Source organism: Arvicanthis niloticus, chromosome 15 (assembly GCF_011762505.2).
Source record: "Arvicanthis niloticus isolate mArvNil1 chromosome 15, mArvNil1.pat.X, whole genome shotgun sequence".
NCBI classification, from domain to species: Eukaryota; Metazoa; Chordata; class Mammalia; order Rodentia; family Muridae; genus Arvicanthis; species Arvicanthis niloticus.
The window spans coordinates 55,593,841-55,610,385 of NC_047672.1; the positions used below are offsets into that span (position 1 = coordinate 55,593,841).

At 40.9% G+C, this 16,545-nt stretch overlaps 1 protein-coding gene across 1 annotated transcript in view; it reads right to left on the minus strand.

Annotated features, from left to right (window-relative positions):
- Positions 1-4,896: 4,896 nt before the first annotated feature.
- Positions 4,897-16,545, minus strand: part of Col1a2 (collagen type I alpha 2 chain) — a 35,873-nt gene continuing 24,224 nt past the window's right edge. Inside the window, exons 34-52 of the mRNA XM_034519438.2 lie at positions 16,315-16,368; positions 15,576-15,629; positions 15,429-15,482; positions 15,242-15,349; positions 14,619-14,672; positions 13,737-13,790; positions 12,625-12,786; positions 11,865-11,972; positions 11,039-11,146; positions 10,614-10,667; positions 10,418-10,525; positions 10,241-10,294; positions 9,779-9,886; positions 9,243-9,296; positions 9,012-9,119; positions 8,433-8,691; positions 7,667-7,851; positions 6,752-6,994; positions 4,897-5,905 (exon numbers count right to left, since the gene is read on the minus strand). Coding sequence (XP_034375329.1) covers positions 5,759-5,905; positions 6,752-6,994; positions 7,667-7,851; positions 8,433-8,691; positions 9,012-9,119; positions 9,243-9,296; positions 9,779-9,886; positions 10,241-10,294; positions 10,418-10,525; positions 10,614-10,667; positions 11,039-11,146; positions 11,865-11,972; positions 12,625-12,786; positions 13,737-13,790; positions 14,619-14,672; positions 15,242-15,349; positions 15,429-15,482; positions 15,576-15,629; positions 16,315-16,368 — 2,076 coding nt within the window. The 3' untranslated portion in view covers positions 4,897-5,758. The remainder of the gene's footprint in view (positions 5,906-6,751; positions 6,995-7,666; positions 7,852-8,432; positions 8,692-9,011; positions 9,120-9,242; positions 9,297-9,778; positions 9,887-10,240; positions 10,295-10,417; positions 10,526-10,613; positions 10,668-11,038; positions 11,147-11,864; positions 11,973-12,624; positions 12,787-13,736; positions 13,791-14,618; positions 14,673-15,241; positions 15,350-15,428; positions 15,483-15,575; positions 15,630-16,314; positions 16,369-16,545) is intronic.

Genomic DNA, 16,545 nt, shown 5'->3' on the forward strand with positions numbered 1-16,545 from the left:
TCACACACAATTCTGTGATGCTCTGTCTAATCCTCACAACGCGGCCGTCATCTCCGAGCACACCAGTGTGGCGCGGTTTTGCAGGTGGAGATCTTGAAGAGGATTAAAAATGCAGATCTGGCTCTAAGTCCCGAAGCCCTTGGTTTTGTTCTGCTTGGTTTTTTATTTTATTTTTTTCCAACATTCTCTTGTCTCGCTTCAAAAACAGCTTTTACAATTTACCCTCCATCCCACCCCTAATTCCTTCCCCTTGTTTAAATCCACGGAGGTTGGTTGCTTACTTCAACTCACCACAATTTGGGACAACTTTTGCAGAGCTGGTCAGCCCTACACCCAGATGGTTGTTGTCTGTGGGATTTAACATCTGCTTATCAACTCCGTGGGAGATTAACGATTGATAGAGAAGGCGACTGAAAGAGGGGGTAGGCAAGAGTTGGAGGGGGAAGAGAGTGCATGAAGGCAGACCAGAAAGGAACTGGACAAACGGGGTACATCTGGGGCAGGTAAGGAAGAGGAACTCCTTTGTTTGCCTTGTAGGAATTGAGTCAAATGGTCTGTATTGGGGGTATTCTACTATCCAGTCAGCAGGGGGAGCAGTGGATTTGGAGTGCCGTTCTGTGGGTAAAGTCTATCGACTCAGAAGATAGTGTCTTTGTCCGGGATCTCATCTTGCCTCTCAGTCAACACATTCCATTCTGTTTTCTTCTTACCTTTTAATGGTTAATTAAGGTGCTGGTTAAACCCTACTCCCCCAAACAACCCTCAGTTCAACGATAAAACACATTTTGGATTGACACATTTATTTTAATACGTGATGATTGTCAGTTTGGCATTTCTTTCTAGATTCCAGCAGGATCATTAATTTTGGTCCAAACTGTCTCTATATCTTGGACTTAGAATAGTAGTTTTGTTGAGGAGAATTTAGTTGAGAACACTAGGCTATAAGACGTTTGAAAGTTTCGGGGAAGCGATTATTGTCTTTTTACAAACAGGATCTTGCTATGTAGCAAGGTGCCCTTGGTTCCGGTCCCCACGCCTCATTTTCTCTTTTAGAGTGTTAGGCATGCACTACCAGCATGGTTCTTAGAGCCCTGCAGTCTTTTGTAGATTAAATGTTTGTTTACAGTTAAATAACTAACAAACTCTTACTTCATCTAAAGGGGGTATACCAATGATTGTCCATTCTTTACTTCATTTGCTTTTTTTTTTTTTTTTTTTTGTTTTTGTTTTTTTTTTTTGTTTGTTTGTTTAACAGAGGTTCTAGGGTTAGGTTCATTTTGATGTGACAGAGTCCAAGGCTGGCTGGATCAAGCTTGTCTGGGCACAGGACAAAGGTCCAGGGAAGTGGAAGGTTGAAAGAGAAATGTCTGCTTTAATTTGGACGATGCTGGTTGATTGCCTCAGATCTTAGGTAAAGGAGCATGTTCTGCGTGAGAGACTGTAAGATACATGTTCTGAGTAAATGAGCAGTGCTAATTAAATCTAAAATTCAAGACTCTCCCTAAATTGGAGGGCCAGGAGTTAGAAGTTAAATGAAAAGGCTATTGGGAGTGACTGGAAGAGAAGCGAGGTCACTTGCACTTTACACGGCGCCTCTGCGCATGCCTACTGGGTTACCGGGGGTCCTCTGACGTGGGTAGAGCAGATGTGATAAAGAAGTGTGCACAAGCCAGAATGTAAACTCTACCTTCCCCTAACTTCAGAGGCTCTCCCAAGACCTCCAGGCTAGTAAACCCATGTTTCGGACCACAAAGGGCTTGCTCATTTTTTTGAGCTGCAGGGATAAAGTCAGTCGTTATGAGCTGCTGCAGTTACTGGCGCCCCCTAACGGTACAGAGTTATTGAATCCCTGGCCAGTTCAGCCAAAGGGCTAGAAAACATTTTAGATACATTATCAGAGGGCCAGGGAGCGGAGCTAGCAAGTCAGCAATACTGTAATACCAATGGAGGACTCTGGAACTGTTTATATATATCTCTATGTACAAAGAAGATGTACAATTAGGTAATTAAATAAGAGTTCTAAGGGTAGCTTAATGAGACGTGCCAACTACTTTCTTCCAAATGTTCCCTAGGTGCCACTGTCAAAGGCAAAACCTTTATCTAGATCAGTGGCTCTCAACCTGTGGGTAGCTACCCTTTGTGGAGGTTGGACGACCCTTTCACAGGATTCATTTAAGACCATCAGGAAACAGATACTTATAATTTATGATTTGCTGTTTATGATAGCAAAATTATAGTTATGAAATAGCAACAAAAATAATTTTATGGCTTGGGGTCATCACAACATGAGGAACTTTATAAAAGGGTCGAAGCATAGGGAAGGTTGAGAACCACTGATTGGATGGATGGATCGTTGTTCTAACCCAGAATGATATTTCCAACTTTTTAATCTCTAATCCAACTTTTAAAGTTCCTTGTCCATGCTATTAGCGAGAATAGCATTTTTAAAAGTTTTTTTTTTTTTTTTTTTTTTTTTTTTTTTTTTTTTTTTTTTTTTTTTTTTTTTGCCATAAAAGAAAATGAATGCACCTAGCATTGCTTGTGTCTACTCTTGGCTAGTACATTAACTCTATTGATTTAGAATTTTAAATGACTTGATTAATTTCTCTTCCCAGGATCCTCCTCTCATGCCCCATTTTCTTCTCTTTCACGATAGATAGAGGTGACTAAACCTTCATTTGGCAAAGAAAGTCTTGTGAAGAGTCTGTTAGAGCTGGCAGTTAACCTGGAAGAGATGATTGATCACGGGAGGTCAAATATTCTGGACATAACTCTGCAGCCATTTTCTTAGCCCAGACTCTAGGAATATTCACTATGAAATAACCGAGTTGGGAAGTACGGGACTGTTCTAATAAGTGGTTTCTAAGGTAGAAACATTTAGCCAGAGAGAGCTGGTAGGGGAAGTAAAATCTGCAAAAGAGGCCAGTTGACCAAATATTACTGTCTGGTAAGAGACTGAGATTGGTCTCTCAAGAGACACTGTAATTGATTGTGTCGTGTTATCCTTAAATGGAACTTTGTCTAAAATACTATCCATACATAGGTTTATTCTGTCTTAGCAAGTGAGCTGTCTAAATTTTAATGATGCTGCTCTCAGATGAGGTGTAGCTAGCATTGGGCATCCTTTCTGGTGTTGTTCAGGGAACCGGTGCATGCTAGAGACTAGGTAAGCTTTCCTCATTCTCTCAGGGAGAAGCTGAGTGGTATGGTAGACATCTCATTCTTTGAGATAACTACTCTTCCATCAAGATTGTTACTAGTTTCTTTTGAGATAATTTGTTGTAAATAATACAGGTCATAAAATTATATTATAGCAAATTTGGAAAAGGTAGGGTTAAAAACCAGTCTTGACATGATAGTCCTGCAAGTTCCCACTCTTGGTATTTTTACAAGCATGTTTAATAGATCTGTAAAGACAGGCTTTAGAAAGCAGGTTTTCTTTTGTTTAGCCACCCTTATAATTGTTATTAGGGTATCAAAACTTTACTTTTTATTCTATTAATATCTTGAACATAACACTGTTATCTATTAAATATGCTATTTCTTTCCTCCTCTTTATGTAGTGATTCATTGGAGATAGGGTGATTATTAAGACCATTAGCTTGGAAATCCGTTGACAGGAGAGGCTCCGATGTCACTATTCTAATGTGTATTTGGGCCACAGTTGGTACTCATGAAATGCTGGTTCTCTTCCTCATATCACAAGCCAGAAGCCATACTTACATTCAATCCAGAGACTTCTATCAATTTTATCCCACACCTTTGCCCTTGCTATTCCAATGACTGATTTGAGGAAGTCATAGCATTTTGATGACAGGGTTTTGGTTTCCTTTATATTGTGTGACTGGGTGTATCTACTTATGCTTCTCAGACATGAAATGTTAGAGACATCTAGGGCACACAGAGACTTTCTACTTAGTGCAGGAATCAGAATTGCACAGGGAGTACAAACTCCAACTCCTTAGGGGATCTGGACTTGAGGGATGATGACTGTGTACTTGTACCTTAGCAAGTATCCCAGTACTCAGATTCTAGTGGAAGAAAGACCCCAACTTGATATTACCATTTGGTTAGTAGATGTGGCTAATTTTTTTTTTTTTTTTTTTTTTTAGTTAATGTTAAAATTTTTCTCATGTTCGGTCTTTTGCTTTTAAACTAATTGAATCTTGAGATGACTTATAACAGGAGGCAAATATTACAATAACAATTACATTCTGCAACAGGGAATAAGTTCTAAATGAATCTTAACATTTTACTTGACACATTACTATGTTTAAGTGTGTTAAAGATGTCATTGAAAGGTGCAGGGGAGGAAAATGAACTTGATTTGGCAGGTAGGTGTTCTTGGTACTATTATCCACAGCTGTCTGCGCTGATTGACAGCTCACACATCACCTCACAACAGGCATTGTACTCAGTTGCAGCATATTTAAGTGTGTGGCATTTTTACTGACTATTTGAAACTGTTTTAGTTAATAATATTAATTGTGCATAGACCAACTTGCAGCCATAGTTACAAAGTGCTTGATGGATAATGAGGCACAAGTTTCTATGGACCTTTGCTTACAGAAAACAGAGACCAACAATAGCATGCTGCTTTAGGTACCATGCATTCTGAGGAGTCACAGAGGCACCACCGTGCAGAACAAAATTCTTCCCCGTGTTATCAGGTTGGAAGCAGAAACCCAAGTACAGTGGTTGAAGGCCACTTAGCTCCAAGGAACATGGCAGAAACTGGAGCTTAGACCCTCTGAATCCTTCCTTGTTCTGAGCTCTTTCTATCTTTGTTTGTTTGTTTGTATAATTTCTTTCCAACGAGGTTCACTTGTTCTAACGGCTGGTGGACATCTAGGTTCACATGGCAAAGAACATCAAAGCAAGGAATTTTACTCGATATTTTCTTTTGGAAAACCAAACATGCTTTATTTTATTTTTCACAATTTATTTAAAACATCTCACATATACAAAATAGGTACAATTCAATTTTTCTGCTTGTCCAAGAAACAAGACTCCTTCTGGACCACGGGGAAGAAGAAAAATGAGGCTGGCAAAGAAATGAATGCTGAATCTAAAGAGGAGAGAATCTGGGGCAAGTGGTCTGCATTCCTTTAGTTGGGGATAAGATGAGGAAGAGGACTGATAAGTCAAATTAAAGACCCTGCACAATGCACATCAATATGGAGGGTCGTTTCTTCTGGAATTCTAGCACCGTCCGTATTCTTCAAGTATCTGAAATACTACTAATTAGCACCTTTGTGTCACAAGCAAAACAAAACAAGTACCTCAGTTCATGTCTGTCTGGGTCAACTCCCATTGGGGTGGTCTACACTCACAGGAAAGTGTCTTGAGGTAGTTCAACCTTTGGAAGTTTGGGTTTTAAACTTCCCTCTGTGGAAGACAGTCAGAAGCCACAAGTGGTGCGAATGTTCATGGGTTTCTTTTTATTTTATTTTTCAATTTTTATTTGGGTTTTCTTACAAAGGTTGACATTGTCCACAACAGGTGTCAAAGTGTTTAAAAAAAAAAAAACCACAAAAATAACACTGCAAACATTTTGGGGAGGGGCTGAGGGAGGGAAATGTGGTTGGATCATATTGCACACTGCTCTGACCAATCCTTCTCTTTTGCCCACAGTTTAAGATGTATGTGCATAGAAGACATGGAAGGATTCAGCTTTCAGTTTTTTAAAAAAAAGGAAGAAATGGCAAAGAGAAAGTTTTTTTCAGGGGTTTTGGTTTTTAATTTAGGTTGAGTTCACTTATTTGAAACAGACGGGGCCAACCTCTACACGGAATTCTTGGTCAGCACCACCGATGTCCAGAGGTGCGATGTCAAGGAACGGCAGGCGAGATGGCTTATTTGTTTTGTATTCAATGATCGTCTTGCCCCATTCGTTTGTCTTTTTCTGTATAATAATAATAAAACAAAACGGGAAGGAGAATGCATAAGACCACATTATAGCTGCATCTGACTTACATCTCAGCGTCAGAGTCTAGGAAAGCCATTTCTTGGCAGGTCCATACTTTTCTGAAGGTAGGTGTCCCTAATTAAGGGGTTCATTGTTGACATGCAGTGTCAAGGGTGTCTTTCAGGGAATGATTCTCACTTTGAAACTTGATAAGTTTCAAATATGTTTGGATACATATTCTTTTCAAGGTGTGTGTATAGTGTGTATGTGTGTGATATGTGTGTTTGTGTATCTTGCATGTGTGTGATGTGTTTGTGTATCCTGTGTGTTTCATGTGTGTTTCGTGTGTGTGTGTGGTATGTATGCATCTTGTGTGTGTGTGGGTATATGTAGATAGTTGGGTAGGTGTGCAGTAACTTTACATTTAAATTTTTATTCTACTTATAACATATATAAAAAATGTTACACACTTTTATACAGGAAGCAGTCTACAAAAAAATTGAATTTAGGCCATACCCTAAGGTGCAACTGAAGCATTTTTAACTTCAATAAGTTTTAAATTCTGGGTACATGCTAACATCTAGAAACTCTAAATGCTGAGGGGAAGGCAGGGACTGTGTGGGCATAGGAGTCAGCTTGGTGTGCAAGAATTACATAGAAGGTGGTATCTAATATGAATTCCTGTAGTTATCAGAGAATTGTTGGGTGCACTTAAATTCATTTAAAAAAGAAAGGTCAACTAAGTTAGGTCTCTCATTCATTTGTTCATCTAATAGTCTAAGCTAGAACTGTTTCCCTCATTTCCCAAATTAAATGTTCTCCCTCCACTTTCCCATTACTTACAGAGCAGCCATCGACAAGGACAGTGTAGGTGAACCTGCTGTTGCCCTCAGCAACAAGTTCGACGTCGTTGGAACCCTGCAGCACCACAGCCTTCTTCAAGCTGCCTGTCTCCTCATCCAGGTACGCAATGCTGTTCTTGCAGTGGTAGGTGATATTCTGAGAGGCACGGTTGGCTAGCAGGCGCATGAAGGCGAGCTGAGTTGCCATTTCCTTGGAGGATACCCCTTCTACGTTGTATTCGAACTATGGAGAAGAAGGTGAGAACTCTTAAATAGATGCTTCATACTAAAACTCAAAAAAAAAGTCAAATACATAAAGGAGATATAATGGAGACAGAGTCGGGGCTTAGGAAAAGAATGCTTTTTAAGGAAACTTGATGCACTTGTTAAGGCTTCAGTTGCTTTAAGGACCATAAGATCTACCTGGTGAGGGCAGGGTCATCAAAAAAGAGCATCCCACTCAGTTATGCATCACTGTGAATGTCCCCTTATTAAAATTTGCAGCTGTGAGATGGAGTCAGACCTCATTCTGTTTTCTGTAATGTACTGGATTCTAGTGTCATTTTGTAACACCAGTGGGAAGGTTTGATTAAAAATTCAGAAAAGCTGCTCACATTCTGAAATACATATGCATAGCTGGGGGGCTATTGGCTGGCCGGTGCACCTTTACATGAAATGACATTAGCTAGTTCTCCGATGATTACCCATTAAGTCAAATTTGAATAATAACATTGAATTAGATGGGTGAGTCCAATCTTTTAATGCGCGATCCAGGATAGAATTGGAATTTGTGAAAAGAGCAGTTTCTTTTAATAAGCTCACGAGGACAAAGGATTAAGTCCCAAGTAATTAAAAAGCAAGTGATGCTAAGAAAATCATATTTAGAAAAATGAGGAACACCTTGAGGACTCCGTACCTGTCTGCCACCATTGATAGTCTCTCCTAACCAGACATGCTTGTTGGCCTGGGCGTGGTTGTATGTGTTCTTGGCTGGGGTGTTTACAGGTTGGGCCTGGATGCAGGTTTCACCAGTAGAGAAATCACAGTACACTTTGATGGCATCCATGGTACATCCTTGGTTTGGGTCAATCCAGTAGTAATCTTTTTAGAAAAGAAAATCCAGCTTGTAAACTTACTGCAAAATGTAGGTTATAATAATAATAATAATTTGTCAATAATATTGTTTCCCATAAAAAGCCATTTTGATGGTGCTATTATATTACCTATTCCACTGTTAGTGGGAAGGGGGTAACTATTTTTAAGAGGCCCCCTTTTTTTCATGAAACATTCAATCAGGGTGTTTATATCACCTGAGGCAGGAGAATCAAAACATAAAAGGCCCACTAAGACAAGTAAATTCAAGGCCAGTTCTATTGAGACCTGGTCTTCAAAGAAAGTGTAAAAACATGGCCTTGGGATAGAACTCTGTGTTAGACATTTGTCTAGCATGTCTAAGGCCTGCTATTTAATCCCCAGTACTGGGAGTAAACAAATAAACAACTCAACAGACTTAAGGGTGGATGTGGGCAGAGGAAGAAAATGATGTTTCATTAACTGGGTATGAGTTTTGACAGTGTAGAGTTCTGAGGTTCAAATACACATTCGTTCTAAACATTAATGGACATCGATTTTGGGAAGGTCAGCTGTATGAGGGACCAGTGCAGTTTGAATGTTGAACCCACCGCTGTTCCACTCTGGGTGGCTGAGTCTTAAGTCCCGGCAAGTGCGGGCAGGGTTCTTTCTAGAGCCTTCAGGAGTGAGAAGAGTCTCAATCTGGTTGTTGAGGGATTTCAGAGTTGCGTCAACTTCATAGTCCTTGGGTCTGAGTGAAGGCTGTGATCGAGGCTGGTCGGCCCTGTAGAAGTCTCCTTCAAAACCAAAGTCATAGCCACCTCCGCTGACACCAGGAGGCCCAGGAGGCCCAGCAGGACCAGGGGGACCCTGTGAAATAAGAGTCAGAGAGACAGTTCTAAACTGGCTGATGGTGGGAAAAGCAGCCAAGACAGCAAAGTTTCAGATGTGCTTCATATCAATACACGTTCTAATATGAGAAAATTGAACAAGCTTATGTAAATCAATGACTTGATCTCAGTCACGAAGCAAAAGATTGAAGAAGCCCATCATACACAGTTTACAAACTCCTCGGAGAGCTACTGAAGTGGGTCTATTCCTGTGTGCTATCAAAATCTCAACAATTTAGTCTGAAGGAAGCATTCCTTTGGTCAGGAAGGCCCTAAACTACCCCTCCAAGTCATACTTACAGCAGGACCTTGGCTACCCTGAGAACCACGAACACCAGCAGGCCCGACTGGACCAGGATGTCCAGATCTACCATCTTTGCCAACGGGGCCAGAAGGACCAGCAGGACCCTAAAGAGAAAGAATACTGAGTGCTTACGATTGAGTAAAACCCCACAGGTAGTAGTAGTTGAGGGCTCACTACCAGGATAATTCTTTAGTTCAAGAGAAAAACTTTAATTTTGATTCACTTACCCTGGGGCCAGCAGGACCCACAGGTCCAGGAGCTCCTTGGTCACCATGTAGGCCCTTCAAAGAGAGAACAGAGAAAAATATCAAACTTTTAGAACATGAGTCAGTAGATAGTTTTTTTTTTTCTTCTTCTTCCCAAATTGAATGGAAAACTTTCATTTCAATGGACTCTGGATTGAGAAAATTGAGAACGCAGAGTGGAGCGCTCTTCTTCCATTATATCTATTACGCTCAATTATTTTTTTTCACAAGCTATTTGAACAGTGCAATATTAGTCATCCCTCTAATTATATTTATTTTAAGTGGGGTTGAAGGACACTGTTGCCAGGAGATGTTAATACAGGGATGTTTCTGGCTCCTTTAACCCTTATCTCTTTGTGTTAGACTATGAAACCGGATCCTCTCTGCGAGAGGTGGACTTAGAGAATTAGAATGAATCTAGAAGGTAGGGTGTTTTACACAGTAACAGTGGGCGTCTGAGGAGGGACCTGAAGGTCATTCAGGTTAGAACTCATGCAAGATGGTCACTTTTTGCTTACAGCAAGACCAGGAAGACCCTGCAATCCATTGTGTCCTTTTAAGCCAGGAAGACCTCTGGGCCCTTTATCACCAGGTTCTCCCTTGTCACCTCGGATACCTTGAGGACCCTATAAAGAGAGAGAGAAAGAGATGGGTTTCTACTTTTTTGAGAACAATATCATTTATTTGTCTTTGAAGGGTGTTTAATCTATTTACAAGAGAAAACTTGAGACATGCAAAGGTCTAACTGGGCTGCCATGTTCTTTGGTTATCTCCTTTAACTGAGCAGAGCAGAAAAGGGCTACCTCCTTATGACTAACTAATGCAAACAAGCAGAGTAGACTTAAAAACAATGAAGTCATCTGAATCATGTCTCACCATGGACTAAAGGATCAAAGTCTAGCCTCTATCCTATCTATTGTCTAAGTAGATGGTTTAGAATTATTCTTCTTAATTCTTAAATTACATCACCATGTACGTACAGTAGGACCCCTCGGACCAACAGCACCAACGGGACCAACAGAACCAGCAGGACCCTGTGAATTAGAAAAGAAAATAGAACTCATGAGCCAAGTTCAATGTTATCCTCTTGATGGCCCCAGTGCTCAAGTGTGAGGCCACAGTAAAGTCCACACAGGTGACAACATTTACATACTTACAGGTTCACCACGGTTTCCATGTTTTCCAGCAGGACCCACAGAACCATGGGGGCCAGGAGCACCTGCAGCACCAGTGGGACCAATGCTGCCAGGGTAACCACGCTCTCCCTACCAGAGGCAAAAGTGAAGCTTAGCATTAATCTGTTGGTATTTTGATCACTTTTTAAATCAGAGAAAGATGAAAAAGTGTACAGACCTTTGGTCCAGCTTGGCCATCACGACCTGGGGGACCATCATTGCCAGGGTTGCCCTGTGAGAATACCATGCAAATTAAGATGCTTTGGTGAGGTTCTGTAATTCATTAGCCTTGCTGCCTCTGCTACTCTGCCTTCATTATTCCCGGTGTTCAGACAGTTAAAAAAAAAAAAAGGAGCAAGAACCTCCTAATTTAAATTTTTAGAAGTATTTTAAATATTGGAGCCCTAATTTACAGTCTGCCAGTTAAAGACCATTTTCAAACCCAACCAATCCTCCTAGTTTTACTGCAAAGAAAGATCATCATATGGAGAAGTAGATTATCTGTTTAGAAACTCAGGGTGTGAAACCTCATTTCAACACTAAAAGTTGACACACCATGAAATCTCGCCTGGTTTTATTTTACAAACCAAGTACTGAACTCACATCACGACCAGCTTCACCAGGGGCACCATTAACTCCAGGGCTGCCCACAGCACCAGGGGGACCACGGGCCCCAGGAGGGCCTGCAATGCCCAGAGGACCAGGTTCACCCTGGAGTGAAAGAGAATATGAAATAACATCATTATCATAAGACAGAATGCTGATCTCACCTGCTTATAACAACTCCTAGAAAATTCTAGTTAAAAGAGAGAAGGTAACTTGAATGTAGATGGGTCACAACACGGTAGGAATCACTGCCTCTATCAGCCTTGCTCTGTCTCCCCTACACTTAGAGGATCAGTTTTCTGGATGTGGCTATGTGCTGGGCTAGGAGGAGGGCCTGATGGCATTCATTGCACTACAAATAAAATTAATTCATAAAGTTGATAGTTTCTGGATAAAAGACAGTTTCATGCTCCTGTCATGCGTACGGTTAAATGCAATGATTCATGAACTTTCCATGAACAGTCCCATTCTTCTTGCAGAATAAATGATGCCAGGATTTCACATCACAGAGAAGTAAATGCAATTAGAGCCTATATCATTCTTAAGCGTGTAGAAAGAACAAAAATCATTCTGCATAATGTTAAGCTGTGTCTTTATAGTGTGTGTCTAAGTAAGGTAGTATTAAAGCTTCCGAGATAGGTGACATGTAATCTGTATAAAGAAAATGCCGTGGAAAAAAAAAAAAAAAAAAAAAAAAAAAAAAAAAAAAAAAAAAAAAAAAACCCTAAGTGGAGTTATTCAGTGATCAATCTGTCACGTTTGAAGTGGCAGCTTTTAAAATCTTTTATTATGTTAATGAGAATCAGAATGGCGTCAAACTCACCAGAGCACCGGCAATACCTGGCAGACCACGTTCACCTCTGGAGCCAGGGAGACCCAGAATACCGGGAGCACCAAGAAGACCCTGAGGACCTGCGGTACCAGGGGGTCCCTAGATGAGAGAAAACAATACTGATTATTACTGGTAAGACCCTATCTCATAATACAGATTAGCTCAAGGGTTGTGAAAATGAGGGGTCCTGGGCTTAGGAACAGGCCAGTGACTTTTAATTGGTGGGACACATCCTTGAATGTCTTCTTTACATTTTGCTATTGTTTATACGTAGTTGAGATTAATAGAGCCATTGGGGGTGTGGATTTAATTTTTATAGACTCTATGGAGGGAAGAAAATTTTGACCTTGACTTCAAAGGTCTAACACGGGCACTTTGCAGAACTGCAGTTAACTCTGAACCAGGAATGTTTAAGGAATCAGGGGCTTATGAAGCTTGATTCAAATACAGAAGGCTGGCCACAGCTGGAGGATTCTGTGCTAATTTTTAGGTTCCCCCCCCCCCCCGAGAGCAGAGAGGGCTGCTGCAGTGAAGTTGCCTTCCCTCATCCTCTGTCATTCTTATGTGATTTCTGTGCATCTGTTACCATCACAACACCTTATTGTGTGCTGGACAGATTTCTTGGCTCAACCAAGCTCAACTCAAGAGCCTGCATTACTCACTAATAGATATATACCACTTGAGGATTTGTAAAGGGGCTTTATTCTAACTCAACATAAGTATTGAGAGATAGGAGTTTGAAATCACTTACTGCGGTACCAGGTTCTCCAGAGGGACCCTTTTCACCAGCAAATCCAGGAGGGCCAGATGCACCTGTTTCTCCAGTTCGGCCAACTGGACCTTGGTCACCACGGGGACCACGGATCCCTTCTTTACCAGCAGCACCAGGGGGACCAGGGGGCCCAGTAATCCCCTGTGATCAAATGTGAACAAAAGGTCATTTGCTTTCTGTTAGTTGTTACAGACCTGAAGGGTAACTGCCCTGCCCCTAGATACTAGGATTTGAACAGTGTCACCCTGAAAAACAATATCCCAGCTATTTTTGGAACTTTTAAAATTCTCCTTCCTGCCTTTAATACAGCCGATTGATGAGGCAGAATCAGTGGTAAATTTTAGTGATGAAGGCAAGGCATGTTATATCACTGGTACCCTGGCATATTGGGATCAGAGGCAGGAAGTTAAGTCTGCTGATTAAGTCTTAGTTGAAGGGGACTTTGGATTCTTGCAGACTCTGCCCATTTCTTCTTAAGCAAAGCCAGCCCTGAGATTCTGTTGATAACTGAGGAGCTCATGTGCTCCTGACTAGGTTTAATTAAATGCCTACAAGGAATGAAGATTTTTCTGTTATGAATCTGTAAAAGATTTCAGGAAATCAACATCTTTACTATTTCTTTTCCCCTGAAACCTCGACTGGAATACTTAATCCTTGATAATTAATTAAATTCTCTTGAGTCCTGATGGGAGGGTCTGAATGAGAATTAAGTTAGAGACCACACTACCTTTAAATTCAGGAACAATTATAGCTTTAGAGTGGAGGCAGAATGTTAACCATAAAGGGTAATTAGGCAGAGAAAGATCAGATATGTGACCAAAGTTCCTGTTTTATTTTTCTTTGTAAGACAAAGCTGTGCATTCCAAAGGGGGGCTGGAATTTACATGAATAACAGTACTTCAACTGACATTTTAAAATATAATTTGTAATGATTTCATCTTAATCATTCATCAAAGATTATTTTTAAATAGGGACAGTACTAGACAATATTAATAATTTATTTTAATAGGTATTTTCTCCCCTAATTTCCTACCAGAGGCCTGGTCTTCTGGTAAGTGTAGATGGAAATATATTGGGTATGATGTACTCACACTGGGTCCAGGGGGACCAGTCCGTCCAGCAGCACCAGGGAAGCCAGTCATACCCTAAGAACCAAGCATATTTAAACTCAGTCAACTCTAGGAATTAGGATAAGACAAGATGTTTTCCCCTTGTAAAATTATCATGGGACTAAAGATGGACCACAGAAGAGATAGCACTCAGCTTAAGGTGGGGGAGCAATTAACTAGAATCCTGAAGGTTCTAGTCTATATCTTATCAGTATGTTACTAGATATAATGCCTGTATTTTACACTAAGATTGTTGGTACTTTCTGAAATGCTAGCAGGTTATCTGATGATGAGATGGGAGAATATAAGATATTTTCATCAGGATATGTGAATGTTTGTTGACCACTATGCTGGGTGAGAGCGAGGGTACACTAGAAAAAGGAGTGTTGTTTATAGAAGGAAGTATGAAATTGAACCAGAGTACTAAGTACTGCCTAAGGAGGAAAAACATTAGAGGGGTTCATTCCTGGGGACCACTGGGTCTCTAGGGAGTTGGGGTAAAAACCTGGGATGAGAAGGAGACTTGGTCAGTCAGTAGAAGTGAGATATTAACAAAAGGGTATGAGGTACCAGAGAAATCCTTGTTCTCTTTCTCAATTCAACTGCCTGAGTTTGACCTTGCTTATTCCCTAGTAAGGCAGTAGCAACCTCTGCTGCCCTGAGTTGCTGCTGGGGTTGAGTGAATGTCCGTGTAGCTGACTTTAAGCTCAGTACCGGTGAATTTCATAATTTTTCTGATTTGATTCAAATGAACAGGACTCTCAAACCCCTCCTTTTCACAGTTCAAATTTACCAGAATTCTAAAATTGTCAAACCGTCACTAGTATGTAAACTAAGAAAGAAAAGTCAATTGTAAATACTCACAGGGGGCCCTCCATCACCACGACTTCCAGCAGGACCAGGTGGGCCATTAGGACCCTAAATGCAAGCAAAAAGGGTGGCTTCAAATCACAAAACAAGTAACTCTTACAAATGTCATGCTTGTTTCCCCATGGCTCAATCTCCTCTATCTCCTCTACCCTTGAAGAAAATTTAGAAATGAAAGACAGTTATCTACATCAAATGAAATAAATGTTCTGTTCTAACTAGTAACATCCCATGGATTACTGAAGAATGAAAACAAGATATTTTTTAAAAAAAACTTCTACATGGTGTTTAAATGTGAATTCTTAAAAAAAAATGTCTTGGAAGGTGTGGTGGCGCACGCCTTTAATCCCAGCACTTGAGAGGCAGAGGCAGGCCGATCTCTAAGTGTGAGGTCATCCTGGCCTACAGAGTGAGTTCCAGGAGAGCCAGGGCTACACAGAGAAATACTATCTGGAAAACCACCATATGTATATGATGTATATGTATGTGTATATATGTGTATGTGTGTACCTGTATGTAATCTTTTATCTGGAATGCTTAGTAGACAGTAGGCACTTAATGGGCACATATTAGATTATAAAAATGCTTGGGTATGTTGGTCAACAGTGAATTCAACTTACAGATGGGCCAGCAGCTCCAACAGGCCCGGCTGGACCAACGATACCATTTTCACCCTTAGGCCCTTTGGTTCCCTTTTCTCCTTTAGCACCAGGTTGACCAGCAGCACCCTGTTGGAAGAAAGAGCAGTGAGCACTGGCCTTCTGACTCACTGTGATGCCAGATTAACCTCCCTTATGTGGTACTCACAGCGGGACCAGCAAATCCATTGGGGCCAGCAGGGCCAACTTCACCACGTTCACCCTAGGTGGGACATAAAGACGTCACATTCACAGCTTCTCAGATGTCTGCAAACCATGAAATATGAATATCCAAAAAGCTCTGGTTTCTACTTACAGGGCTACCTCGAGGACCAGCTGGGCCAGAAGGACCAGGAGAACCAGCTTCACCCTGTAATGGCACCAAAGACCAGTGATGAGTGGCTTAATGTACCTCACATAGAGAAGAGCAGTAGAAGAGGGCTGTTTTCACACTTTGCAGTTATCTTGGAAGAGACTAATGGACGTTTCAGAGAATAAAATGAGGTGAATTCTTCCTCTACTTAAGGCTGGCTTCATTTTAAAAGGTGGAGTGGTATTGGCTTTTCACTTGCAGAAACACGATGAATCAGTCCCCATAATGCCAGAAGGAGGACATTTTAATTTTTAGATGGATGCAGGACTGATCTATTTGCTGCAATCTTTGCAATACAATAAATAAGGTCCATTTTAAATGGACTGTTCGATGTAAAATGGGCACACTATGTATTTTATTGATTTTTCTTCCTTTTTACAATTGAAGGCTTTGAGAAGGCTTAGTGCATTAGGATATTGTTAATGGGCAATAGGGAAAGTCTTTAAAACAAATGATAGGGATTAAGGTATAGATCAGACAGCTGGCACATCCATAGGCAGGGAAGGAGAACACCAAACAAGCATTTTTTTTAAAAAATAAGTGGGCTTTAGACCCAGCCATAAAAATGAATTGCCGAGGCTCTTTGGGACTAGGGTGAACAGGGAATTTTACATAGTGCTATCAGCTCAGAGAGTTACAATTCAGTGAAAATGTATGCAACTCATCTCAAATGCATACATACCCGGTCACCTGAGGCTCCAGCAGGACCAGGGGCACCTACAGCACCAGGAGCACCCTAGGACCCAAAAGGAAATAGGTCTTACTGAAAACAATACACAGTATTTTAATTGAACTCTGCCCTCCTGCTCAGGACACCTGTATTACGCATTGTGGGATGACATCAAGACATTTCCCTAGGGCCAGCAAGATGATTCAGCAGGTAAGGGTGCTAAGCCTGCTAACCTGCAGCTAA